This window comes from Rhinopithecus roxellana, chromosome 20, assembly GCF_007565055.1.
Source record: "Rhinopithecus roxellana isolate Shanxi Qingling chromosome 20, ASM756505v1, whole genome shotgun sequence".
Lineage (NCBI taxonomy): Eukaryota > Metazoa > Chordata > Mammalia > Primates > Cercopithecidae > Rhinopithecus > Rhinopithecus roxellana.
This window is the reverse complement of record NC_044568.1, coordinates 47,596,971-47,624,699: the sequence shown is the minus strand read 5'-3', so window position 1 is coordinate 47,624,699 and position 27,729 is coordinate 47,596,971. Positions and strand designations below refer to the sequence as shown.

Genomic DNA, 27,729 nt, shown 5'->3' with positions numbered 1-27,729 from the left:
CCACGGCTGGGGTCACAGTGTCATAAAGGTCACAGTCTTGATCTTTTCCTTTTGCCTTTTCCTTGTATGAACTGGGTTCTCTTCTTGGATGGAGGATACCTTTCGATGCTTACAGTTTGAAGATTCTCATGTTTATTTTCTTCTTATGCTACCATTTCACTTGTATTACCTGTGAGTTTTGGCAGGTTTCAGGGGTGTCTGAAAGAGCTTCTGCTATTTCTGCGGTATCCACTTCAGCTGTTGCTGCCTCTTTTAGAGCCTGTTAGTTTCCACCAAGGGTGAAGTAGAGTCAAGCCAGTTCCTCTTATGCAGTGAAACAGGGCAATTTTAAGGTATTCGCCCCAAAACTCTTCAACGTGTTTTTGGTAAACAGGCAAACTAACAACTTACAGTGCTAATGGCCTCCATTCTATTTCTTCAGTTCACCAAGTACTGTACTGTATACATTACTATTTGGAAAGCTGTCAGTACAAAACTATACTGAATAAACACCAGAGATTGCTTTCTGATTTTGGACTAGAACTTGGATCTAGGTAAAACTATTTTAACGTGAGGTTTTGATTAGTGAAGCAACTCCTGCCTCTTGCTGAGATTTGTCTCAGTGAGCACAAGGTATGATTAAAAAGGTAGGTGGGGAAGGGCAGTACAGGTCTTATAAGCAACAGCAGCTTAAATATGGGCACAAAAGCAGACACTTAAAATAAAACAAAATCCAATTTACAATTCTCCCAGAAACTTATTACTTATAGACATGGTGTTTGATAAGTCAGTTGATATTTAAACCTCAAAGTATCATCCTTTAACATGCTATAGCAAGACTTCCATTTAAACATAATTACAATTTAATGCTACAATTTTACCACTCTGTCAGCTTAATTAAAAAATGATTTTACCTGCAATAAACTACCAAGAGGTTATTAGTGTGTACCTTCAGCAATGACACCTCACTTTCTCTCTTTCACTATAGGAAGACTAAGAACCTTACAAGAAAAAGTATCAACTCCATCAAAATGGCAGAAAACATAACTTGACATTAATAATCAAAATTCTACTTCCTACATATCACCATACCTTATAAGAACTGTTACACTTATTAAGAAAATACCTTCTCTTAAATAAATTAGATTTGAAAAACTTAGGTTTTTCTTAAGTAAATCCAGTGTTTCAATGTATTCTCATCATGTTTTGTTTTTGGTACAATCAAACAGCCCTGCATCCTATTGATTCTTGGTTTTATATATACAATATTTAATAAATTGTGTTGTACTTATACAAGAGATGCAATTTTGTAGTGTGCTCAGCATAACAAAACTTAACAATACTAATGGGAACAGAAATGACTAAAAAGTTGTTCCATCCTGGGTTGTAATTCACCCTGTCATACTTCCCCTGTGGGCAATACTAAATGATCATAACAACCACTGGAGTTGCAAAATTCACATTTTGAATTGTCCTAAGTAGATGGAGTCAAACTTAAATGTCTTAAACTGCTATATGAAAATGCAGATTGATTTCCAACTTTGTCCCAAGTCTTTCTTTTAGAGAAACCCTCGAACTACTAATGAATTAGGAGTGTTGTTAACACCTTCAATCTGGACAGTGGGGATTTAAAAATTGCCAAAAAGCAGACAAATATTTTAGTCTTTCTTATAAAACAAAACAAAATCAGATCTGTTTTGGGTATAAATCAGTAATGAAGAAAGAAACTATTGTAGAATAGGTACTCTTACATACTGGTGGTGTGATTAGAAACTGGTACAATCTCTTTAGATTTGTGACTTAGAAATATATACCCCCCCCTTTTTTTTTTTTTTTAAGAGACAAGGTCTTGCTCTGTTGCCCAGGCTGGAGTGCAATGGCATGATCTTAGTTCACTGCAACCTCAAACTCCTGGGCTCAAGCAATCCTCCTTCCTCAGCCTCCTGAGTAGCTGGGGCTACAGGCACACACCAACACACCTGGCTAGTTTTAAATATCTTTTTGTAAAGACAGGGTCTTGCCACATTACCCAGACTGGCTGAACTCCTGGCCTCAAGCGATCCTCCTGCCCTAGCCTCCCAAAGTCCTGGGATTACAGGTATGAGCAACTGCGCCTGGGCAAATGTATTATTTAAATATACACACATACACGCACTCTAACATGGAGCCTTTCGTTATGTTTATAACTCTTTAACTCAGTTGGGAATCTACACCAAGAAAGTAATATGAAATACAAAAATATTTTAAGCCCAAAGATATCTTTATAACTGCAGAGAACGCACAAGTGTATTTTGACACACCAATGAATATTGTTTAAATTTTTAGTAATTTGAATCAATGAAAATATAGAATCATTGGTAGGGAATCAGATTATTTTTGTCTTTTATTTGTAATTTTCAAACTTCTAGAATAAGAATGCTATTTAAATAGGATAAAAAAGTATACAGATGGTCCTAACTTACGATGGTTTAACTTATGATTGTTTGGCTATATGACTGGTTTATCAGGGTATTAAATGCGTTTTTGATTTATGGATTTCTCAGGATGTAACCCCAGTGTAAGTCAAGCAGCATCTATATATACAATATTAACAATTATGTTTAAAAATGTGTGATCAATAAACTAAGAAAAATGTTAACAATTATTCTCTAATTTTTGTGGAGACAAGGTCTTGCTATGTTGCCCAGACTGGTCTCAAACTCCTGGTCTCAAATGAACCACCTGCCTTGGCCTCCCAAAGTGCTGGCATTATAGGCATGAGCCACTGTGACTGGTCAAAATGTTAACAATTATATCTTTAGGTGGTAGGATATGGGGATGTTTCCCTTTTTATGCTTTTTGTGCTTCTCAGTCCTTATGAGCATATATTGTAATATTGTCACAATATGAAAAGAAGACAACTTTCAAATAACAAAAACATAAAACACAGTTAACACGGAGACTTACTTGGCAGCTTGGACATCTGTGTTGGAAAGGTTTCCTTGAGCTATTGTTTTGACTTGATTATACGCAGCCTTGATTACCTAGGACAGATAAGTAAAAGTTGGTCATCTGTGGTCAGTACCAGGGTCTCCTGCAGCACTGACACGCTTCTTTACTGAGGCAAAGACACAGATGGAAGGTTAGTTCCAGACAAACAGTACAGTGTCCATGTGGAATGCTGTCATCACTATGGGTTCCTTATTCTTCCTATGTTCATAAAGCAGCTGTTTGTACACAATCCTTCTGCCCCAGCCTCCCAAGAAGCTAGGACTACAGGTGCATGCTACCAGGCCTGGCTAATTTTTTAGTTTTTAGAGATGTGTGGGCTCAAGTGATCCTCTCACCTCAACCTCCCAAAGTGTTGGGATTATAGGTGTGAGCCACCACACCCGGCCAAACACATGGATTTCTAATCACCCATAAAGAATAAGCACCTTTAAAACTTCTCCAGACTCTTGCAGTGTCATGCCATTAATACCGCTATCTCTTACTATTCACTAAGAAGAGAGTAGTAATCCATACACAGCCAATTTGTAAGGCTTGTCCATACTTACTAAGCCAGAGTCAAGAAGGAATCTGAATCCTTGTATGGTATTTAAAAAGAGAAAGAAAGAATAAAGTTCCAGGGATGTGGGTACTTGGTAAATATTTGTTGAATAAGTAAATAAATCTGGCCATGATTTTCTCCATCCCAATGCTGGCTGAGTCTGCTACTTATTTTTCCCTCTGATCACCTAAATTCTAGGACCTCTGTTTCCCCTTCATTTTTGCTGCCCATTTTCATAGCCACACCCCAGACCTGATCATAGCCTAGATTTGCATACCTCTGAAGTCCTCAATTCTAAGACCCCGATCTCAGTCTTTAATTTCACTATCCTTATTCTTCCACTTTATCAAGATCTCTAGTTCCTTGACTTGTCCAGTCTTTCAATTTATCAGGCCCCCTCTGGCTTCACTTCTCTATTGAGCCTAGATCCCTGAATCATCCTTTTAATCACTCTTGCCAATGCTCCAATGCTCCCAACTCCCTTGCTATATCCTCATACTTCTGACCTGCCCACTTTGCAGGATTCCAACCTGGGATTAACCCTAACACCTACCTCCTCCATTTCTCCATTACGCTTGTGAACGCAACGGAGGAAAAATTACATGACAGTGCTGACTGACTGTACTATGAATTTGTGGTCGCTGATTTCAAGGATACACCTATACTACAGCGAATACCCACTTTTTGTGTACCTCACTATTTGTCCCAAACTTCCCTTTCTTTAAACTTTCCTCCCTTCTCTGTCAAAACATGACTTAGCCTCCTGTCTCACTGAGGCGTTACTTCCCCATATTCCCAGTATCTTCCAATATTAGCCTGTCTGTGAGGCTAAACAGTCCACTTGTGTGCTGGATCCCACGTATTCCTTTCTCAGACTTAAGCCATTTATAATTTTCTGTCTCCGATAACTGCTCCGATCTTTTTGTTCAGTCTGAATGTCTCTTTCAACTTAATCTCTGTGTAAACTCTCCTAAAACAGCCTGCTCCTTGAATGTCTAAGCTCCACTAGCCCACACCAACCTCTCATTTCTTACTTGTCATTCATTCCTTAATCACTACACATTTTAGCCAGTTTCCACTACTCTAGTCAAAACTGTTAAAATCACCCATGATGTCCCAGTTTGCTGAAACTACCAGACTTCTCAGTGGTAATGAATGTTATTTCACTGTGGGTCAAAATGGTGTCAAACATTCTCTCTTTCCTAGCCTTCAAATATAACAGCTTCTCTTTTTCTTTCTGTTTACCTGGGCCATTTTTCTTAGCCACTTGCTCCTTAAATGGTGTTCTTTCCCAGAAACTGAGCTTTAGTTTTCTTTTCCTACAATCATTCATACATATCCCTGATTTCTACACAATCTCTATACTGAAGACTTGCAAATAAACATCTTGGCCTTCCCCTCTCCTGGGTTCTTCAATTTAGATGTTTCAGAGCCAACTCAATGTAACTTGTCCAACCAGAACCAAAATTTCAAGTAGGCAATTCTCTCCTCTTTCCTGGAAGCATTAGTATACATGTGTAAATTTCCCTATAGCAGATAATGCTTCAATGATATCATACTATACAGAGCTCTGATAAGTCATTGCACTGCATTCAAACACTCCATATTTTAACTGAAAACATGTTCATGGCCGAGGGGGAAAATAACTTGTTAATGAAAGAAGTTTGGTGAGTATGCAACTTACATCTCCAGCAGCTGTGGCCTGGGAGATAGTATAAATCCCGAAGAGTCCAGAATCTGAGTAACTGGCATTAAATGCGGAAACCTGAAAGATAATGAGACTTTACTGCATGATATTCTGCCAGGTAAAACAGGGCACGATTTCTTTTAAGTTTGCTTAGAAAAAACTTGGACCTTCACAGTATAAACAAAATAGATTAATATTTTACTTAATCAGTTCTATCAAGAACTAAAGTATTCTGTATCTTTCAGAACTATCACGGCTTTGTTTCTTCATTTAAATATTTCTAAAATGACTGCTCCCTTTCCCTTATGCTGGGTATTTTCTAACCCTCTTTAGATGATTAAAGGTTAATGCAAACACTAATCCACAAATATTATTATTATAATACAGATGGGCTTTGGCATTAGGCAGACCTGGTTTCTTCTCTCTGCTGCTGGTAGGGACTTTTTCACCAATTTACTTTTATTTCTCTTATACACTCAAGTCAAAAAGTTAAGAGAAAAATTTCTGCTTAGTGGTCATTATCCAGATGTCCAAGGTATCAAGAGTTTAGCCTCTGAATAACAGGGATATTGCTATCTAGTTTGAGCAGAGCTTTTAGCTCTCTAGGGTGAACCCGATTTACAGTGATTATGTGGACCATTTATGTAAAAATTACCTGAGTTCTTATTAAAAATACAAACTTTCAGCTTCCTGAAATGGACTTACTGACTCAGGTCCCTGTGGATGTAGCATGGGAGCCCAGATTTTTAACAAGTGTTCCAGGTGATTCTTATGTACATTAAACTTGGAGAACCATTGGCTCAGTCCATGTAAAGCATAAGAATGGACTTCAATTTCTTTTTTTTTTCTATTTTTTGAGACAGAGTCTCGCTCTGTCGCCCAGGCTGGAGTGCAGTGGCACGATCTTGGCTCACTGAAACCTCCGCCTCCTGGGTTCAAGTGATTCTTCTGCCTCAGCTTCCCAAGTAACTGGGACTACAGGTGTGCGCCACCATGCCCAGCTAATTTTTGTATTTTTAGTAGAGACGGGGTTTCACTGTGTTAGCCAGGATGGTCTCGATCTCCTGACCTCGTGATCCGCCTGTCTTGGCCCCCCAAAGTGCTGGGATTATAGGCGTGACCCACCGCAGCTGGCTTGGACTTCAATTTCTTTAATTGTAATTCTGAGGCCATCCTATTTATACTCCAAATTTCTGGCCAAGTTCTGAACTAGGAATTTCTATTAAATTACTTTATTGGATTAGGAGAGATGGGGATTTCACCATGTTGGCCAGGCTGGTCTCGAACTCCTGACCTCAAGTGATCCGCCCACCTCAGCCTCTCAAAGTGCTGGGATTTTAGTCGTGAGCCACTGTGCCCAGCCTCTCATTTTTCTTTTTAAATTTAATCTCAAGCTGGAAGAGTGAGTCTGTAAACAATTTCTTGGTGTTCATCTTGTCCACTTGGTTGGAAAACAAAGAATAGTGAGATTCAGGAAGTAGCCACAAGAACAGAAGGGGACAAAAGAAAATCTAGAAAAAAAGACTAGTTAGAATCCAGGGGAAAGTTTAATATCTACCACTTCATTCTAAAGGGAACGGATATGTGGATTCCCTTTATTTCTAAGCATTAAATTCCTTTTTCTATATGACTAATGACAAGTAATAGACAAAGTAGAAAAGCCAGTGAGTTTTTGATAGACCCTCAAATATACTAAAATCAAGCCTGGCTATCTCTTCAATTGTACAAAGATTTTCTGTGTGTTTGTCTTACTTTTCAAGAGTAGATTATCAGAATTACATCTTAAATACTGAGCCTTTGAAAGCAAAAGGAGAGATACCAACTGTTCAGACTCACATCAAATGGCTGCTGAGTCGCTTTGGCAACAGCCTGGTGCAGATGGCTGGTGGTGTTGCTGCCCCTCTTGACATGTGGCCCAGCACCGAGGACATGCTGAAGAACACTAAATGCATTTGCCTCTGCACTTCCCGCGACAGCACTTTCTGCTACAAGAGCAGCATGGACAAGACTGTCTCCATTCTGTTCTCGGATTTCACCTGGGGCCAGGTTAAGGATAGAGGGAAGAAGAAAATGGCTTGTTCACCATTGGTTTCATTCTTCACTATTTCCTACAACACAGTATTGACCCACGAGTCTTTTCTGTGGCTCCGTGCTTTCCCCATACCATCCTGTCCCCAAACACACACAAAACATATGCTTAAAATACAACATCCAAGTCATCCGATTCTATGCCGAGACTGTTGAATAGTAAATATTCAGGCCTATTCCACCTCGACATGCTATTCTAGTGGGGAAACGCCCTTCTGACAAATTAACCCTAATAGAATGAAATGCTTACCTCCACGGTATTTGGCCTTCACACCAGATAAACCAAACCCACCCCTCATGTTGAGAAACTGTTCAGCAACTTGCTTTAGAACAGGATGACTCACACCTGTTCAACAAAAGTAAAAACAAAGCTAGAACCAGAATTATTAAAACACAATCGTAAAATATTTTTTGTTTTAAAAATATGATTGTAAAATCCGAACATTACAGAAATAAGTAAGTCTTCTTGCCATAATGCCACTCTCCCAGAGATACCCAGTTTACTATAGTTTACTATTACTAAACTATTTACTATATACTTAGTATTTCTATTCATCTAGAATTTTTTTGTGTAGTTAATATTATCCTCAATTTATTTCTAAAATGGTATCATTCTACTGATATTGTTTCTAACTGATCTTTCATAATTTAAAAATTTCTAAGTGTTTAGTCTATATCAAATATTTAATGGTTATAAAGAATCCCTTTCTATGGCTGTACCACCATTTATTTGATCAGTCCCCTCCTGAGGGACGTTAGCATGTTTCTAATAGTTGGCTCTTAAAACAACACTGCATTGTCAATCAAAGAACACTATATCAAGAAAGTAAAAAGAGGAGCCATGAAATGCAGGAAAATATTTGCAGATAATATATCTGCTAACAGCTTGAGTATCCAAAATATATAAAGAACCTTTACAACTCAACAATTAAGAAAAAACCCAATTAAAAAATACGCAAGACTGACAGACATTTCTCCAAAGTCGACTGGGCACGGGGGCTCACACCTGTAATCCCAACAGTTTGGGAAGCCAAGGCAGGTGGATCACCTGAGCTCAGGAGTTCGAGACCAGCCCAGCCAACATGGTGAAACCCCATCTCTACTAAAATTACAAAACTTAGCCAGGAATGGTGGCGTGCACCTGTAATCCCAGGTACTTGGGAGGCTGAGGCCAGAGAATTGCTTGAACCTGGGAAGTGGAGGTGGCAGTGAGCTAAGATTGCACCATTGCACTCCAGCCTGGGCAACAGAGAAAGCCTCTGTCTCAAAAAACCAAAAAACAAATAAGTTATACAAATGGACAAAAAAAGCACATGAAAATATGTTCAATGTCATTTGTCATTAGGGAAATACAAACCAAAACCACAACAACCACTTCCCACCCAGTAGGATGGTCATAGTCAGAAAGACAGACAGTAAGTGTTGGTAAGGATGTGGGGAAATTGACACCTTTGTGCATTACTGGTGGGAATGTACAATGGTGCAGCTACTTTGGAAAACAGTCTGGCGGTTCCCCAAATGGTTAAACAGAGTTACCATATGTCCTGGCAATTCTATTCTTAGACATAACCAAAAGAACTAAAAACAGGTGTCCTAAGAAAAATGTTCACATGAATGTTTATATTTACGACAGCCAAAAGGTGGAAACAACCCAAATGCCAATGAATGAAGAAACAAAATGTGGTAATGGAGTATTCTTGAGCCATAAAAGGGAATGAGACATTGACACATGCTCCAATATGGATGGACCTTGAAAATGTTATACTAAGTAAGAAAAGCCAGTTACAAAAGGCCACATACTGTATGATTCCATTTATATGAAATGTCCAGAATAGTCAAATCTATAGAGACAAAATAGATTATTGCTACTTAGGAGGCTGAGGTCGGAGGATCACCTGGGCCTAGGAATTCAAGTGAGCTATGATTGTGCCACTGTGCTCCAGCTTGGGCAAAAGAATGAGACCTCCATGTCTTAAAAAAAAAAAAAGTAGATTAGTGGATGCCACAGGCAGGGGGAAGATGAGAATGGGGAATGACTACTAATGGGTATGGGGCTTTTGGGGGGGATGATAAACACACCCTGGAATTAGGTAGTGGTAATAGCTAATTTATTAAAAACCACAGAACTATACACTGCAACAGGGTGAATTTTATGGCATGTAAATAATATCTTAAGCTGTTATTTGCAAAACAAAACAAAAAATATTACAAATGGTATTCTCATGCAACTATTTTGTAAACTTGACCTAATGTTTCTGTAAGACAAATTCTTAAAAGTCACTGGGTCCACGAGTATAAACATTTAGAATTTTATTTTTTTGAGACAGAGTCTCGCTCTGTCGCCCATGCTGGAATGCAGTGGCATGATCTTGGCTCACTGAAATTACTGCCTCCCGGGTTCAAGCAATTCTCCTCCTCAGCCCCCCGATAGCTGGGATTACAGGCTTGAATCACCATGCCCGACTAATTTTTGTATTTTTAGTAGAGACGGGGTTTTCACCAGGATAGCCAGGCTGGTCTTGAACTCCTGACCTCAGGTGATCCGCTCATCTCAGTCTCCCAAAGTGCTAGGATTACAGGCGTGAGCCACCATGCCCAGCCTAGAATTTTAACAGATATATTCAAAAAGATCTCCCAAAATGTACTAGTTTATATTCCTACTAACAATTTGTGAGAGCGCCTATTTCTCCATACTCTGGTTAACTCTGGGCAGTGTCTTTTAATTTTTAATTTTAATTTTAATTTTAATTTATCTTTTAATTTTGCCAATATCACAGATTGAAATTTTCTTAATTATTAGTGAGGCTGATCATTTAAAACAAAGATAGTTGGCTACACATATACAAACATATTTCTCCCATGAACTGTCTGCTCATGCCCTTTGCCTGTTTTTCTAGTAAGCTGTACTTCCTTTTAAAAAACAGTCTGTAAAAGCTCTTTGCTTTGAGAAATTCACCTTTGTCACAGGTTTTACAAATACTGTAAAGAATTTAAAGCCAGAGGTTTACAAATTTAAATGGTGGATTCTGCTTTCCAAAACAAATGACTAGCAATTAAAATCCTATGATATATTGCCTGTCTGACATAAATAGAAGGCTGAAGTTTTCAAATTTTGTTCAATCCTATGTTCACGTAATTAGTTTAAGGAATTGCTCTTAAGGAAGCAAACTGATAGGCAGGCAATACTCAACTTACCAAGTCCAATCAAAGCCATTCTTGCACTTGTGAAATGGTTCTGAACGAAGTAATGTAACTGGGGAAGTTAAAAACACTATTAGGTTATATTAGCATAAATACAAAAAGCTGTAAAAACATAAAAGTACAGTTTGGAAGAAAATCCTTAGCCTTATATAAATAGCTGCTGTAATAAACTACATGGTACTGAGGTTAATTACCCTGGGATTTTATTATAAAAACCATTGCTTAAAAGAACTAGAACCTAATTGTGGTCATGGTTGCACAACTCTGTGAATATAATGAAAATCACTGAATTGCGTACACTTTAAATAGGTTGTATAGAATGGTGAATTACATCTCAATAAAGCTGTTATTTATAAAAGGAATAAAGAGGCTGGGTGCCTCCCAGCACTCTGGGAGGCCAAGGCTGGCAGATTGTTTGAGGCCACGAATTTGAGACCAGCCCGGGCAACACTCTGAAATCCTGACTCTACTAAAAACGCAAAAATGAGCCAGGCGTGGTGGTGTATGCCTGTAATCCCAGCTTCTTGGGTGGTCTGAGGTACGAGAATTGTTTGAACCCAGGAGGCAGAGGTTGCAGTGAGCTGAGATCGTGCCACTGCATTCCAGCCTGGGTGACAGAGCAAGACTCTTGTCTCAAAAAAAAAAAAAAAAAAAAAAGGAATAAAAAGAAATTAGAGCATACACTGGCCTAAACTTGAAAAAATGGACTATAATTTTTATTATAATGTAGCTTACGTAGTGTATCAGGTTTCTTTTGTGTTTATATAGGTAGTAATGGAGCACTATTAACATTCTATAACAGGGCTAACAGAGTTTTACCACAACACCCTTCTCGTCCATCTTTGAAGCCAATCTCTACAAAGCTTTTCTGACCATGAAGTCATTGTCTATACCAGGGTGTCCAAACTGTATGATCACAGAATTACTCAGAGAGCTTGAAAAACAAAAACGGTCATTGTCCCCCATTCTTGGGACTTACCCTACAGACTGATACAAAATATTAAATGTGGAATCCTAGAATTCTTATTCAAAACCAACGAACAACCCATCCATCCAATCAAACACTTAGGGGATCTGAAGATTGGCGAGACTTGGTAATCACTGGTTTATACTATCACCTCAGGCTTAATATACAAAAGTAGGGCTAAAACTTGTACTTTAAACAGAAATGCTATCCCTTCCAGATGGGTGAAAATTGGTTTGGAGTAACTAAGAAAAAAAAACTCACTACTTTTATGTATAAAGTACAAATATACAGTACATAAACTGTATCTGTATCTGTAGTATTAAAAGTAAGAGGTTTAGAAAAAAATGGCTTAAAAGGCTCCTCAGGAAGGAAAGTGATAACGTTTGAGAATCACTGGGCTAAAGTAATGAAACTGAGCTTTTAATCAATTTATCATAATCCATGCCCTACAATGAATGGTGTCTATATCTATAGAGTCACCTTAGAAAGTCATACTCTTTTTCTATTGATGTTTTTCTATTGATGCTGCCATTGCTCAAAGGATTCTAGCGCCAATTTCTTTAGAGTTTCCTTTAGCCTAGGTACACATTTAAAAAATACTATTAACTTTGAGATAACCAAGTTATCACAGTTAACACCTTGGTATTTGTCTAAATGCATACATACATACCTTTTGTTAAAAAAAAATGGGACCTTCTGGGATGTCCTATTTCGTCAATTGCCTTTATGTGACAATATGCTGTAAGTTTTACATATCAACTAATATTTTTGAATGGTTGCATACTGTTCCATTCTATAAGTTATTTAACTAGTTTCCTAATGCTGGATATTAACTTGTTTCTAATTTTTCACAATTATAAAACAGTATTACAATAGCTATTCTTGTGGATAAACCTTTGCTATGTCTACTCTTTTAGCTATCTTAATGACACATCTTCATGAGGGTGAATTTGATTTCTAAAAAATTTCAAAACATTAGAGTCCAATCTTATGAAAAACTGCTGTCTGTTCAAGTTGGATGATATAAGTTAAAATTTCTAAATAAAAGTGCCATATGAACGGAAGGCATCAAATTATTAATTGATAAGTCAAAAAGAGAAGGGATACAGTTTAGTTTTCTGTAACAGCTAACTAGGAACGAAACGAGAATAAAAACCTTAAATTTTTGAGTCAGATATACTTTGAAGGTGTTGATAATTCCAAATTTTTCTCTTAATGTCTTTGGATAAAATTTGTTTTTGGGTCTGGGTGGTAGGAATAGGAAATGAAGATTATATGCACATACCTATACTTGTAGATTTAGCATTCAATGTTTCATGTTTTGGAAACTAAGTTCTAAGATGCACATATGGTTGCGGCATGTGACAAACCCCAATAGCCAGCAAAGGGAGGCTGGTGTGCCAAAGAACATGAATGAGTGAGCGAGGATGGAACGGGAACTAAGGAAGTGGGCTCAAGTCTTTTTTTTTTTTTTTTTTTTTTTTGAGACGGAGTCTCACTCTGTCGCCGGGGCTGGAGTGCAGTGGCCGGATCTCAGCTCACTGCAAGCTCCGCCTCCCGGGTTCACGCCATTCTCTTGCCTCAGCCTCCCGAGTAGCTGGGACTACAGGCGCCCGCCACCTCGCCCGGCTAGTTTTTTTGTATTTTTTAGTAGAGACGGGGTTTCACAGTGTTAGCCAGGATGGTCTTGATCTCCTGACCTTGTGATCCGCCCGTCTCGGCCTCCCAAAGTGCTGGGATTACAGGCTTGAGCCACCGCGCCCAGCCGGAAGTGGGCTCAAGTCTTATTTACGAATTCAGAGAGACTAAAGAGTTTTAGTCAAAGGACCTATTTTATATATATGTACGTATACACACACTTTTTTTTTTTTTTTTAGAGACAGGGTCTTGCTATGTTGCCCAGGCTGCTCTTGAAATCCTGGCCTCAAGTGATCCTTCTGCCTCGGCCTCCCAAAGTGCTGTGATTACAGGGGTGAACCACTGGGCCCAGCCCCTATTATGCTACTTAAACATTTAAATACTGTTTAAAAAAGATACACAGGCTGGGTGCAATGGCTCATGCCTGTAATCCCAGCACTTTGAGAGGCAGAGGCAGGAGGACTGCTTGAGCCTAAGAGTTCAAGACCAGCCTAGGCAACACAGCGAGACCCCATATTTAAAACAAACAAACAAAAAAGATACATACACACAGAAAAGGGTTTAGAAGAAAATATACCAGGTATTAACATTGAGTGCCTTTAGGTATGTGAGATGTTTTCTTTTCCTTCATTTTGCTTGATTTTACTTTTTAATGATCATGTCCCTTTAGTCATGAAAACATTTCTTTTTTTTTTTTTTTATGAAAACATTTCTTAAAGGATATACAAGAATTGCTCAGATAAAATTTTAGTTAAAAAGCAGGCGGATGAAAAAGCAAGCACGTTGAATTTCTTAAAGTTAGAAGATAAAAAGAAAAATTAACCAACAAACCTGAAATGGTAGATGTTCAATTTAATGTGAAAAACAAGCACATTTCAAAATATGTTTTATTGGTACCTCCTCTGATGTCACTTTTCCAATCCTATAGTCAGGACAGTACAAGGGATTAGCCAAGGCATTCCGGTAAGCTGCTGCATGCAAATTTTCAATGACATCTGTGAGATAAGTGAAGAAGCATTTAGGGAAATGCACTTTCAGTAAAGACAACGTTTTTAAAACCTAGAAAGCAACAAGTCTATACAAATTTGGTCATCTTCTGGCATTCATATGTTAAGAGGACTTAAAATTATTATTATTTAACCTCTAGTAACTGCCAGTTTCTGTCAGTAGAATGTGCTAAGGAAAAAAAGAGATTACATGGCAACAGCTTCTATATACTGGAGTCTACCTAAACCACTTTTCTAACTTTAACCTAGCTGGTATCACTGGGAAGGTATATCGGCCTGGGTTTCAGGACCTCCCCATCTAGTTATGGTTTTGCTGTCATCTTGCCATGTGACCTAGCACAAGTCATTTAATCTGAATTTTACTTACTTCTAGGTTTCTTCTCTAGGTAATAAGGAGGTTGTCAGGCAGCTTTCAGGGGACCAATGTGAGCTTCCACTGGGACTTATTCCTCCGTGGTGCTTGGTGCTTTCCCTGCTTTCTTGCTTCAATGCCTTTTTGCCTGCAGTGTTTCCTTCAGTTGCTCACTACCTGGCAACTTCCCTATGCGAGGCACTGTGCTAGATGCTAGAAATACAGAGATGTGGAACATACAAGGCCTGCCCTCAAATTTTAAGAGGAAAACCTGTGAAATAAAGTATTATGGGTGCAATGTCGGCAGTGTGTCAAAAGTGCAACAGAGGTAAAAGGGAAGGGCAGTGGGAATTAGAAAACAATTAATACAAGTAACATGTGGGATCCATCTTACAGAATGAGCTGATGTTTCCCAGGGGAAATCATTTGGGAACAGCAATTTAGGTGTAGGAAGCAGACAAAACAAAGGCATAAAGTATAACAATAATTTGATTCAAATGGGAATTGCAGCTGGGAGGAGAAGAGGGTAGAGCATGAAGTAAGAGAAGTGGGCTGGTAAGATCATGCAAGGCCATATACGTATATGCTGTTTAGACTTTATCCCACAGCTAATAAGAAGGCTTACTTTCATGTCAGTAGGTCGCTGTAATGGCTGTGTGTCAGATGGACTCAAGATGTAAACCTGGAGGCAGAAACCAGCCAGGAGACCACACAGTAACTGTTCAGACAGAATAGATGCAGGCTGGTGTCTCACTGCCGCCAGTGGGGAAGAAGCCACTCTGGACACATAGGTCATCTTTTCTAAAATTGTACTATTCTATCTATTTCTTCAGTAGAAATCCTGAGCAACAAAGATCATGCTCCCCTATGACACCAAGCATCACCATGAAATAACATCAGTCACCAGGCCAGCATGTGGAGGGGAGCCTGTCCCATGCTGAGCCACTGAGTTGACCTATTTCTGCTCTACCCGCACATTTCTGCTCCCACCAGAAGTTGAATGACTCCTAGGAGTCAGCAGCACTTGTTTATAGACTTGTATTACCAGTTGTACTTGTCAAGATTATATAATCAGACATTATATAAACATAAAATATGAAAGCAAAAAAGATTCCTACTTAAAAAAATTAAGTTACTTACTTTGGAAAGATTCAATGAAGAGCAGATGGCTAAACAATAATAGCAATACAACAGTAAGCGATAATAGCAGCAGCAATAAACTGGTGCAGAATTTGGTGTAAGCGAAACAACTCTTAAAAATCATTGGGGGTCAGGCACAGTGGCTCACGCCTGTAAACCCAGCACTTTGGGAAGCTGAGGTGGGAGGATCACTTCAGCCCAGGAGTTCAAGACCAGCCTGGGCAATATAGTGAGACCTCATCTCTATTAAAAAAAAAAAAAAAAATTAGCAGGGTGTGGTGGTGTGTGCCTGTAGTCCCAGCTACTCAGGAGGCTGAGGTAGGAGGATCACCTGAGTCCAGAAGGTTCAGGCTGCAGTGAGATCATGCCACTGCACTCCAGTCTGGGCAACAAGCAACACCTTGTCTCAAAAACAAACAAACAAAAACAAAACATTGGGAAGGAAACAGGAAAAACTTCTAGGATCCTACAATTTACTTACCATCAAACATGAAAAATGATTATAAATGTTTAGAAACAAAAGAATAACATATCTAAATAACAAATTTTTGAAAAATATATTTTCAAATTCAAGTAGTAAAACATTTGGCCAGGCATGGTGGCTCACACCCGTAACCCCAGCACTTTGGGAAGCTGAGATGAGTCGATCACTTGAGGCCAGGAATTCAAGACTGCACTCCAGCCTGACCGACATGGCAAAATCCTGTTTCTACTAAAAATACAAAAATGTAGTCAGGTGTAGTGGTGCACACCTATAATTCCAGCTGCTTGGGAGGCTAAAGCAGGAGAATTGTTTGAACCCAGGAGGCGGAGGTTGCAGTGAGCCAAAATTGTGCCACCGCACTGCAGCCTGGGTGACAGAGTGAGATTCTGTCTCAAAAAAATAAATACATAAAAATAAAAAAATAAATTTTGACAGCATTTTTTTTCTTCTATAAATTGATATTCTAAAAAACTGAGTATCTTAGAAACAAATGTGATCTGGAAATGTACTTACGAGTCTGTGGATTCCGAAAGGCCACAGCTTTGTCAATCTTTAGCTGAGGCTGAAGGTCAGCTACTTCCCAACGACGAAATTCTGGTGCTGTGGTGACATTGAGCAGGAACTCCATTAGAATATCACTACAGAAGACATCGAGATAAGAATTACGAGTCAAAAATGTAAAACTAACATTTGAGATTCTACATAGCTGTAATGCTCTCAATGTGAAACTTTAGGCCTTGTGGTAAGCACAGTGTTTATGAGCAGTTTATGAATAATAATCCAAAATGGAAGTCAGAGGCCATAAGGATGCATTACAAAGACCAGAAGTGAGCAGTTTAGCATTTCTTTCAAAGCAGAAGTCCTAAACACACACAGGTACTTACACATCACCACGCAGGCATTCCACAGTGTAAGCCATGGTTTCCCTTGTTGCGGTCACACTGAATTAGAAAATAAACTACAGTAAATCATCTGAAGCAGGATAGTAAGCTTTTTCTTATAATCTTCTGTTGTATCAACCAATTCCTTCGGAAAGAAAATTTCTGAAATATAAAAGGTGTGAACGACAATACAACAAAACTCCACATACTCATCAACTAAAATTTAAAATTTTTTTAAAAACCAGGAAATATTTTGTTTAAAAAAATATTTATTTAAAAAACCAGGAAATTTTTTAAAAAACCAGGAGTTATACTTGATATAAATGACGAATTGATGGGTGCTGATGAGTTGATGGGTGCAGCACACCAACACGGCACAAGTATACATATGTAACAAACCTGCACGTTATGCACATGTACCCTAGAACTTAAAGTATAATAATAAAAAAAAAAAAAAACCAGGAAATAATTCCACCCTAAAATGAGTGAAATCTGGTCACATGTTACAACACAGATGAACCCTGAGGACATTATGCTAAGTATAATAAGCCAGTCACAAAGGGACAAATATTGTATGATTCTACTTATGAGGTACTTGGAGTAGTCAAATTTGTAGAGACTGAAAAGACAACGGCAGTTGCCAGAGGCTGAGGGGAGGGGAGAATGAGCAGCCATTGTTTAACAGGAGTCAGAGTCTCAGGTGGGAGAAGATAGGAAAGTTGTGGAGATGAATGTTGGTGATGGTTGCTAAATGCCACTTAACTGCACACTTAAGAAAATGATAAATTTGGGCTAGGCGCGGTGGCTCACACCTGTAATCCCAGCACTTTGGGAGGCTGAGGTGGGCAGATCACTTGAGGTCAGGAGTTTGAGACCAGCCTGGCCAACAAGGGGAAACCGTGGTCTCTACTGAAAATACAAAAATTAGCCAAGTGTGGTGGCGTACACCTGTAATCCCAGCTACTCGGGAGGATGAGGCAGGAGAATCGCTTGAACCCAAGAGGCAGAGGTTACAGTGAGCCAAGATCACACCACTGCACTCCAGCTGGGTGTGGTGGCTCACTTATGTAATCCCAGCACTCTAGGCTGAGGTGAGAGGATCACCTGAGGCCAGGAGTTCAACATCAGTCTGGGCAACATAGACCGCCATCAGTACAACAAATAAAAAATTAGCTGGGCATGGTGGCATGTGCCTGTAGTCCTAGCTACTTGGAAAGCTGAGGGAAAAGAATAGCTTGGGCCCAGGAGTTCAAGGCTGCAATAAGATATGTCTGCACCACTGCACTCTAGCTTGGGCAACAGAGTAAGACCCTGTCTTTAAAATAAATAAATAAATAAGAAAGAAGGAAATGCTGTTTCTGTCCTGATTGTTCCACTGACCAGCTGTTCCCCAAGTCTCTCTTCTTCTCTTTGGGCCTTCCTACTCCTGAGACACAACAATATTGAAACTAGGCCAATTAATAACCCGACAATGGCCTCTAAGTATACAAGAGAAAGGAAGAGTCTCATCTTCCTCACTTTAAACCAGAAGCTAGAAAGGATTCAGTTTCTGAGGAAGTGAGGCAGGCATGTTAAAAACAGAGACAGGTGAAAAGCTAAGCCTCTTGCACCAGTTTAGTTCTTGAAGAAAACTAAAAGTGTTACTCCACCAAACACATGAAAGATACGAAAGTAAAACAGCCTTATTGCTGATAATAGAGAGTTTTAGTGGTCTGGATAGATCTAACTGCATTACCTTAAGTCAAAGCCTAGTCCAAAGCAATGCCCTAACTCTCTTCAATTATATGAAGGCTGAGAGAGGGAAGGTGCAGAAAAAAAGTCTGAAGCTAGTAGAGGTTAGTTCATGAGCTTTAAGGAAAGAAGCCATCTTCTTAATATAATAGTACACAGTGAAGCAGCAAATGCTGATATGGAAGCTGCAGAAAGTTATCCAGAAAATCTACATAAGATCATCCATGAAGGTGACTACACTAAACCACAGATTTTCAATGTTGACAAAACAGCCTTACAATGGAAAAAGATGCTATCCAGGACTTTCATAGCTAAAGTCAATGCCTGGCTTCAAAGCTTCAAAGGACAGGCAGACACTTGTTAGGGACTAATGCGGCTGGTGACTTTAGGTTGAGGTCATTTACCATTCTCAAAATCCTACAGCCCTTAGGAATTATGCTAAATCTACTCTGCCTGTGCTCTGTAAATGGAACAAAAAAGCCTGGATGATAGTATATCTGTTTATAGCATGGTTGACGGAGTATTTTAAGCCCATTGCTCAGAAAAAAGATTCCTTTCAAAATATTACTGCTCACTGACAATGCATTTAGTCACTCAAGAGCTCTGATGCAGATGTAGAAGGAGACTGATACTGTTTTCATGGCTGCTAATAGTACATCCCTTCTGCATCCCATGGATCTAGGAGTAATTTTTATTTTCATCTCTTATTATTTAAGAAATACATTTTGTAAGGCTATAGCTACCACAGACAGTGAAGACGCTGATGGATCTGGGCAAAGTAAATTAAAAACTTTCTGCAAAGGATTCACCATTCTAGACACCATTAAGAACATTTGTGACTCATGGGAGGATGTCAAAGTATCAACATTAACATGAGTTTGGAAGAAGCCAATTCCAACCCTCATGGATGACTCTGAGAGGCAAGACTTCAGAGGGAGAAGAAACTGCAAACATGCTGGGAGGAGCAAGAGAACTAGAAGTGGAGCCTGAAGATGTGACTGAAGGGCTGCAATCTTATGATAAAACTTGAACAGATAAGGAATTGCTTCTTATGGATGAGAAAAGAAAGTGGTTTCTTGAGATGGAATCTACTCCTGGTTGAAGATGCTGTGAACATTGTTGAAATGATAACAAATAATATTACATAATCTCGGTTGTAAAAAAGTGGTAAAGTTTGAGACAACTGACTTTAATTTTGAAAGAAGTTCTGTGGGTAAATGGCTAAAAACAGCATCTCATGCTATAGAGAAATCTTTCATAAAAAGAGTCAATCAATGCAGCAAACTTCATTGTTGTCTGATTTGAAGAAACTGTCAGTCACCACCACCTTCAGCAACCACCACCTTGATCAGTCAGCAGCCATTAACGTGGAGGAAAGACCCTCCACCAGCAAAAAGACTTGCTGAAGATTCAGATAACTGTTAACATTTTTAAAGCAATAAAATATTTTAAAAGTAAGGTTATGTACTTTTTTCCAAGACAAAATGTCATTGTACACTTAGTAGACCACAGTATAGTGTAAACATAACTATTATATGCACTGGGAAACCACAAAATTCCTATGGCTTGCTTTGCTGCGATATTTTGTGGTGATCTGGAACAGAGCCTGCAATGTCTCTGAGGTATGCCTATATATTGCAGATATCTGCTCCCAGTTACTTAAATTTTTACTTTAAGACATAAAGATGTTTTACATTTTGATGTACTCAAACTCATCAGTCTTTTCCTTCTTGTGTTACTTAAGAAATCCTCAACCTCCTTGCTAACAGAGAAAAGTTCCCTTACAATTGAATATTTTCTGGCATTTTCACTATTTCCTATTACTTATTTAACAAACCTTAATTTGCCACCAACTGCTTCAATTCCACGGGTTATCTTGAAAGATGAAGCTCCTTTTGTAGTCTTGAAAAAGAAAAGAATGATTATCTTTGTAGTTTTTCAATGCCAAGTTTGCTAAACATCACACTATGTCAAAATCTGTTGTCTAACTGTTATGAGCAGATTTAAAAAGAATTTTACTAAATTCCTGCATCCTTTTTAGTTAAGAATTATAAAACAAGGCTCAACAAAAAGCTTAAGCATAGATTTTTATATTAAGTACATTCATATAAAATTTCCACTGTCAAACACAAGCTTACTGGATTCATTAGTCTATTCTGAAAGAGACTTGCATATGGGAAAAAAAAGTTAATTTTCTTTCAATTTATGGCACTTCGTTTTAAAATTTTGTTTACTGATTTCTTATGCTCTAATATCAACATTCATATGGATACTAATTTAGTGCTTCTCTGCAGCAAATATGTTGTGGTTTCTCATTTTACATTAAGGGTCTGCACTGGGTTAAACAGTGTTCCCCCCTAAATTTATGTCCAGCCAGAATGTTTGCATGTTACTTTACTTTGTAATAAGGTCTCTGCAGATTTAAGTATTTAAGATGACATCATATTGGATTATGGTAGGCACTAAATCTAATATAAATGGTATCCTCATTAGGAGGAAATGTGGACACAGACAGAAGGAAGGCCATGTGACAACAAAGGCAGAGACTGCAGTGATGCAGCTGCAGGTCAAGGAATGTGAAGGGTTGTGGGCAACTGCTGGAAGCTAGGAACAGGCAGGGGAGGATTTGTGCCTTCCTAGAACCTTTAGAGGGATCCCAGCCCCGCTGATATCTTGGCTTGGCTTAGATACTTTGACTTTGACTTCTAGCCTCTAGAACTGTGACAGGATAAATTTATTTGGGTGAAGCTACCCAGTCTGTGGTAATTTGTTATGGCAGGTCAAGGAAGCAAATATAAAGCCTTTGATTTTAGTTTTTCTTTTTCACAGGACCAAGATACCACAGCATTTCCAAACACTTGAGGTAATGAAGATACTTACCAGACTGGATGCAAGTCGCAGCAAATGGGTGGTTCCTAAATTGTTGGAGTCCTCATATCTACTGCCTGCTTTAATGAACAAACCAATTCTTGATAGAGGAGCATAGTTTTCCAAAGAAGCAATCACCAAGCCATTTGGTAACTTGGTAAACTGTATTTAAAATAAAGTAGAGATATAATGAATGTCTTCATATTACCAAAAAGAGTAAGGCATGTATGGGTTCTAGCGAGCAAGTTAGTGGGACTAACCTCAAGGTCCTGAGGTTGTGGCGGTGCTCCTGCAGGCGCAGCTGTGGCTTTAACTTTGGGAGCAACTTTGAGGGAATAAAATCTCTAAACACAAAAAACACAGGTCACACATATTTCTTACAAGAACAGTGCTTTATATAAAAGCATGGTACCTTAGGGTACCCAAGCAACAGAGGGTGTTCAGGGGTAAAAGGAGCAATAACCACCTCCATGGGAAGATTTAGCTGCATAACATTTTTTTTTGTTTTTGAGACAGAATGTCCCTCTGTCGCTCAGGCTAGAGTGCAGAAGTGCAATCTTGGCTCACTGCAACCTCCACCCCCTGGGTTCAAGCCATTCTCCTGCCTCAGCCTCCCAAGTAGCTGGAACTACAGGTGCGTGCCACCATGTCCAGCTAGTTTTTGTTTTTGTATTTTTTAGTAGAGATGGGGTTTCACTGTGTTGGCCAAGCTGGTCTCGAACTCCTGATCTTAAGTGAGCCGCCCGCCTTGGCCTCCCAAAGTGTTGGGATTACAGGCATGAGCCACTGCACCCCGCCTAGCTGCATAACTTATTAACCCACCAGTTTACCCAAGCCATTCTTAAACCTCTATTTATTAGTGATTTATAGAGTTCTTGATGTTTATTTGTTTATGATGTAAAGAATCGCTGTATTTTCTTAACTTTCAGTTACCTTATAAAAGTTTCATCATTCTTTGTAGCTCTAAAGCTTTGGCATTTTTTGAAAAAGTGTCAGATCGCCCCATCCACAACCTTTTTTTTTTGAGACCAAGTCATGCTCTGTGTCCCAGGCTGGAGTGCAACGGAGCAATCTCGGATCATTGCAATGTCCACCCGGATTCAAGCGATTCTCCTGTCTCAGCTCCCAAGTAGCTGGGATTACAGGCACATGCTGCCACGCCTGGCTAATTTTTTGTATTTTAGTAGAGACGGCATTTCACCATGTAGCTCAGGCTGGTCTCCAACTCCTGATCTCAGGCAATCCACCCACCTCGGCCTCCCAAAGTGCTAAGATTCCAGGTGGGAGTCACCACACCCGGCCTGCTTCCACAACCTTTTATAGGTTTCAGCTTCTTGCTTCTTTTATCTGCCCAATGAATCTCACCCGTTCAGTCTATTTTCCAATTGAAATGGTTTCATCTCCTTATTCGTCTTAGTAACCTTTAAAAAGACAAAGCAGCCGGGCACGGTGGCTCACACCTGTAATCCCAGCACTTTGGGAGGCTGAGGTGGGCAGATCACCTGAGGTTGGGGGTTCGAGACTAGTCTGATCAACATGGAGAAACCCGGTCTCTACTAAAAATACAAAATTAGCAGGGCATGGTGACGCATGCCTGTAATCCCAACTACTGGGGAGGCTGAGGTGGGAGAATCACTTGAAGCCAGGAGGTGGAGGTTGTAGTGAGCCAAGATTGCACCATTGCAGTCAAGCCTGGGCAACAAGAGCAAAACGGGAGGGGAGGCGAGGGGAGGCGAGGGGAGGCGAGGGGAGGCGAGGGGAGGCGAGGGGAGGCGAGGGGAGGCGAGGGGAGGCGAGGGGAGGCGAGGGGAGGCGAGGGGAGGGGAGGGGAGCTTCCTCCAAGTCCTCAATATTTTTCATTGTATCTTCACTCTAATGTGCTGCATTAAGACCACACAACCAAACGTCTTACCTTTTTTGACTAAATAAAACATTTATGAAATGTATGTCATCCTTAGATTAACAATGGCTTCATCCACGCGGATTCTCAATATATAAAATGCAGTTACTGGTAGGGTAAAAGGGTCCCATTAAATATTAGATAATGGACCCAAAATTCACTCATTTTATTCGGTTTGCTTGGGCAAATGTTATACGATGCCATAAAAATCATTCTGATTATGACTAAAGTTCATGAGGTTATCCGAGGAGATGATGAGTCAATAAAACCTGGTGCTCCCAAGACCCAATGAACACCTCGCTGGAGTTTCCCAGACATCCCGGCACAGGCTGCAAGAACTCCACTCTGTGCTGTCCAGAAGGCTATTTGTTGTACATCCAGCACTAGTGCTGTACTAGGTTGGCTGCTGGTTATCATTTGCCTTTAGTACTGCTTTTCAGTTATGAATTACAATTAGCTTTGCTTTATCATCATCAATTTAGTTTGCTGAGTATGGTATAGTTAACCTTCTTTGTAATTTTTGCCTATGATTTTCCAAAAACTAAACTTTGATATATGGGCATAGCAATTCAAACATGAATAATCTATAGTTCCGCTACCAAGTGAGACTTTTTGTGTTTTCCAACCAAATGTGCCCAAATAGTGACACTTTGTTGGAGATATATATATATATATATATTTTTTTTTTTTTGAGATGGAGTCTCCCTCTGTCGCCTAGGCTAGAGTGCAGTGGCGCGATCTCTGCTCACCGCAACCTCTGCCTCCCGGGTTCAAGAGATTCTCCTGCCTCAGCCTCCCGAGTAGCTGGGATTAGAGGCTCCCGCCACCACGCTGGGCTAATTTTTTTTATTTTTATTTTTAGTATAGATGGGGTTTCACCAAGTTGGCCAGACTGGTTTCGAACTCCTGATCTCAAGTGATTCGCCTGCCTCCGCCTCTCAAAGTGCTAGGATTACAGGTGTGAGCCATCGCGCCCGACCGGTAAATGTGCTTCTTAATCGTCCCATTCAAATCAGCAAATTATCCTAGTAACTGTCATGCAATTACTAAATTATTTTGTTCTAATAACAAGGTATATCAAGCTTATTCTCCTATATAAAATGCTAAAATTAGAAACATAAATAACTGCTTTCACGTTTATTGCAATTTGTTTACTTTGGGCCTCTCCAACTGTTTTCTCTGAGCTTTTTCTATTGTAAAATAGAATGGAGAAGGACATTTTGGGGTCTTTTGCCAATCTAACCATGCTTCCCTTAAAGAGTAATCACTGGTGTGTCTAGGTATACCAGGAAGGTTAATGCAATTACAGCCTAAATTGATACAGCCCACAGCACATTCACGTAAACATAAAGCATAAGAACATTCCATGCCCAGGTCTGGTCTTTTGCATCTCCATCTAGGAGGGTTTCTCAACACAGGTACTACTACTGGCACTTGGGGCTAGATAATTCTTTGTTGTAGGGGGAAGTTTAGCAGCGTCCCTGGCCTCTCGATGCCAATACCACCCTCTTTACAAGTTGTTGCAACTAAATATGTCTCCAGACATCGCCACCGGTTCCCTGGGGGCATACTGTCCCTCGCTATATATTTTTTTAAAAAGTGTCCCCCCTTACCCCGCTTAATAACCACTGCCCCATCGTGATATAACCCTAATGTGTGAGTTTTCCCCAAGTAACAGCTATGTTTAATTAAGGCTTGAAGGGGAAACTTAAGTAAGGCGCTTCCGAGGACAGAGACGTCTTGGAGGAACCGTCTAACATACGATCAAGAAAAGCAACGTTAGACTACTAAGACACCGTAGTAATTAACAATGAATGAAGTTCCAGACACTATGATAAGTGTTATATCTGCATGAGCTCCTTTCTTTTGCTTTTATTCGCTGGGGAAACTGATGCTCCGTGATAAACCAAGGAGCAGAGGCTGCAGTGGATAAAGTGAAGGTTGGGGGCCAAGTCTGTGCCGTCCTCCCGCTCCCTCTGGGTTTCGCGGTCTCGTTCTCCAGCACTTGAGTACCGGAATGACCTTCATAAGTCTTTCCAGGGAGTCGCTTCAACTCCGCTCTCACGTCCTGCCCCTCTCTTCAGGTTTCCCGGTGTTAGGTCTCTTCTGCTCACAGCATGAGCTGGGCCTCCAAAGCCTGACCCAGTCTGCAGCCCACTTAGCCTGTAGGGTTCAGCTGAAGGGCAGACCGAATCCCAAGGCCCAGACCCCAGACCAGACACCTCCGCCTCGTATCACCTTGTCGACACACTGCTCCCCAGACCTTTCCCAAACCCGCCACCTGAGCTCACCGAGAAGGACCCGGCTCTGGTTAGTAGCTTCATGATTCAAGATTATTCTGACACACGGTCCTGCCGGATTAAGGAAAGCAAGATGGTGGCGGAGGCCGGGAGTTTCCCAGCGTTCCCCGCCAGCTCTTTCCCACGTCCCCTTCCTGAAGGGTACTCTCTATACTGCCGCGCTCTACTGCTCCCTGCAGAAGGTTGGACCAGTCCAATTCCTCCAAGACTCAGAATAGGGAGACACACAATTTCCCAAGTAAAGATGCAGAAGATAATGTACGTCACTGCTTTTTGCGTTCTTCTCCTGGCCTGAATATCCAGTATGCACCCCTTTTCTAAGTACGTCTGCAGCGGCCCGTCACAACTCCCCCCGCTACCTTGGGCTCTTCCGCTCGGGATTGTCCAATGGGACGCGCCTCTCTTGGGACTGCGCAGGCGCCCCTCGGACTGACACCTGCGCTGGGGGCCTTGGGTTTCCGCGTCCCTGGACACTGGGGGCTTTAGGAGGCTCCTGCCATTCCGCCTTTCTGCAGAGGTACTGGGCATCGAAGCCCAGCGCAGTTGCCTCTTGCTGGGTGAAGTCCTTACTGGATCTTTAGCTCCGTGAAACAGGGGCCTTGTTCAGCATATTCGCCGCTGTGTCCCCCAGAGCAGGCCCGGGACACACCGGGAGGGTCAGCAACCTAGGGGAATCATCACAAGGTCTCTGGTCTCGTGGAACTTACGTCCTAGGCTGGGGCTACATAGAATATAAAAACCTTAACTATAGTTTTTGTGTGAGAAAAATGGAAATGTTTTGGACAGTAAGTGTGTTATGTGAGCCGAAACCGGCCGTTGGAGAAAGGCAGTCACGTGACGATCTGGGGGCGCGTTCACGCCGGTCCTCGGCGAGTGTTAACCCATAAAGTGCCTTGGGCCAGGCACTGTGCTAACGCGGGAGGCGTGGTCCCTGCCCTTTAGGGACTTAAGAATTTCGTACCTTGCTACGTTGCTTGGTTGGGAAACCGACAGTATCAGCATCAATATCATTTGGGAGTTGATTAGAAATGTATGAACTCCAGGTCCCATATTGGATCCGAATCGGTGTTTTTACAGGATCCTGAGATGATTTCGTATGCACAATAGTTTCAGAAAGGCTGGTGGTGTAGACGTTACAAGGCATAGGCAAATTTACGTCCTTTTTGCCTTGTGTCTGAATTGCTCCAGGCCTACAACGGACTCGGGCTGTCTAACGATTTAAGGTCCGGGCATTAAGAACCTGGCACCAACCCAATTTCTGTGCCTGCTGGGGACACCTTCAACCCAATTCATACCATACAGTTTCCCCACGTGTGGTAGACTTAACACTAGTGGTGCATGAGATGATTTTAAGTTGGTACATAGATGAACACTTCCATTTTTTTTCTTTTAAAAATTTGTATAAATTTAAGGGGCGCGAGTACAGTTATGTTATGTGAATATATTGCAGTAATGGTGAAGTCTGGGCTTTTAGTTTACCCATCACCCGAATAATGTACATGGTGCCCATTAAGTACGTTCTCATCGTTCACCTCTCTCCCACCCCTCCACCTTTCGGAGTCTCCAGTGTCTATCATTCCACACTCTATGTCCATGTGTACATCTTATTTAGCACTGTTCCATTTTAATAATATATTTATTTTGATTAAGACAAGCAATGCTACTAGTGAATTTCCTCTTTAAGTACATTAATAAAATAATAAAAGTTGGTGTAAAAACTTAAGTAACTTGATGATACGGAGATACGGCAAAAATCCATTGAGTGAAATTTGGGAAGCAGTGCTGTGATCAAGCCACCTGCGACAGCCACGTTTTTCAGGATAAAGTTCAAGTTCATTAACATGGCATACAAAGCTGTTTCCAGTACTTCAAAATCCCATTTCGCAAGTTAACTGCGACCCTGCGTCCAGTCATTGTAACTTCATTCAACAGTTCAGGTCAGGTAGGAGGAGCACACGAGTCTCAGCGCTCAAGTAC

At 40.4% G+C, this 27,729-nt stretch overlaps 1 protein-coding gene across 1 annotated transcript in view; it reads right to left on the bottom strand.

The window, feature by feature from the left end:
* LOC104682087 (cytochrome b-c1 complex subunit 2, mitochondrial) overlaps positions 1 to 26,539 on the bottom strand; it is a 37,253-nt gene extending 10,714 nt beyond the window's left edge. The window contains exons 1-12 of the mRNA XM_010388592.1: positions 25,744 to 26,539; positions 21,813 to 21,896; positions 21,565 to 21,714; positions 20,522 to 20,586; positions 16,957 to 17,013; positions 16,586 to 16,710; positions 13,987 to 14,084; positions 10,479 to 10,536; positions 7,534 to 7,629; positions 7,032 to 7,231; positions 5,193 to 5,273; positions 2,926 to 3,002 (exon numbers count right to left, since the gene is read on the bottom strand). Of these exons, the coding sequence (XP_010386894.1) occupies positions 2,926 to 3,002; positions 5,193 to 5,273; positions 7,032 to 7,231; positions 7,534 to 7,629; positions 10,479 to 10,536; positions 13,987 to 14,084; positions 16,586 to 16,710; positions 16,957 to 17,013; positions 20,522 to 20,586; positions 21,565 to 21,714; positions 21,813 to 21,896; positions 25,744 to 25,776 (1,124 nt within the window). The 5' untranslated portion in view covers positions 25,777 to 26,539. The remainder of the gene's footprint in view (positions 1 to 2,925; positions 3,003 to 5,192; positions 5,274 to 7,031; positions 7,232 to 7,533; positions 7,630 to 10,478; positions 10,537 to 13,986; positions 14,085 to 16,585; positions 16,711 to 16,956; positions 17,014 to 20,521; positions 20,587 to 21,564; positions 21,715 to 21,812; positions 21,897 to 25,743) is intronic.
* Positions 26,540 to 27,729: the final 1,190 nt, after the last annotated feature.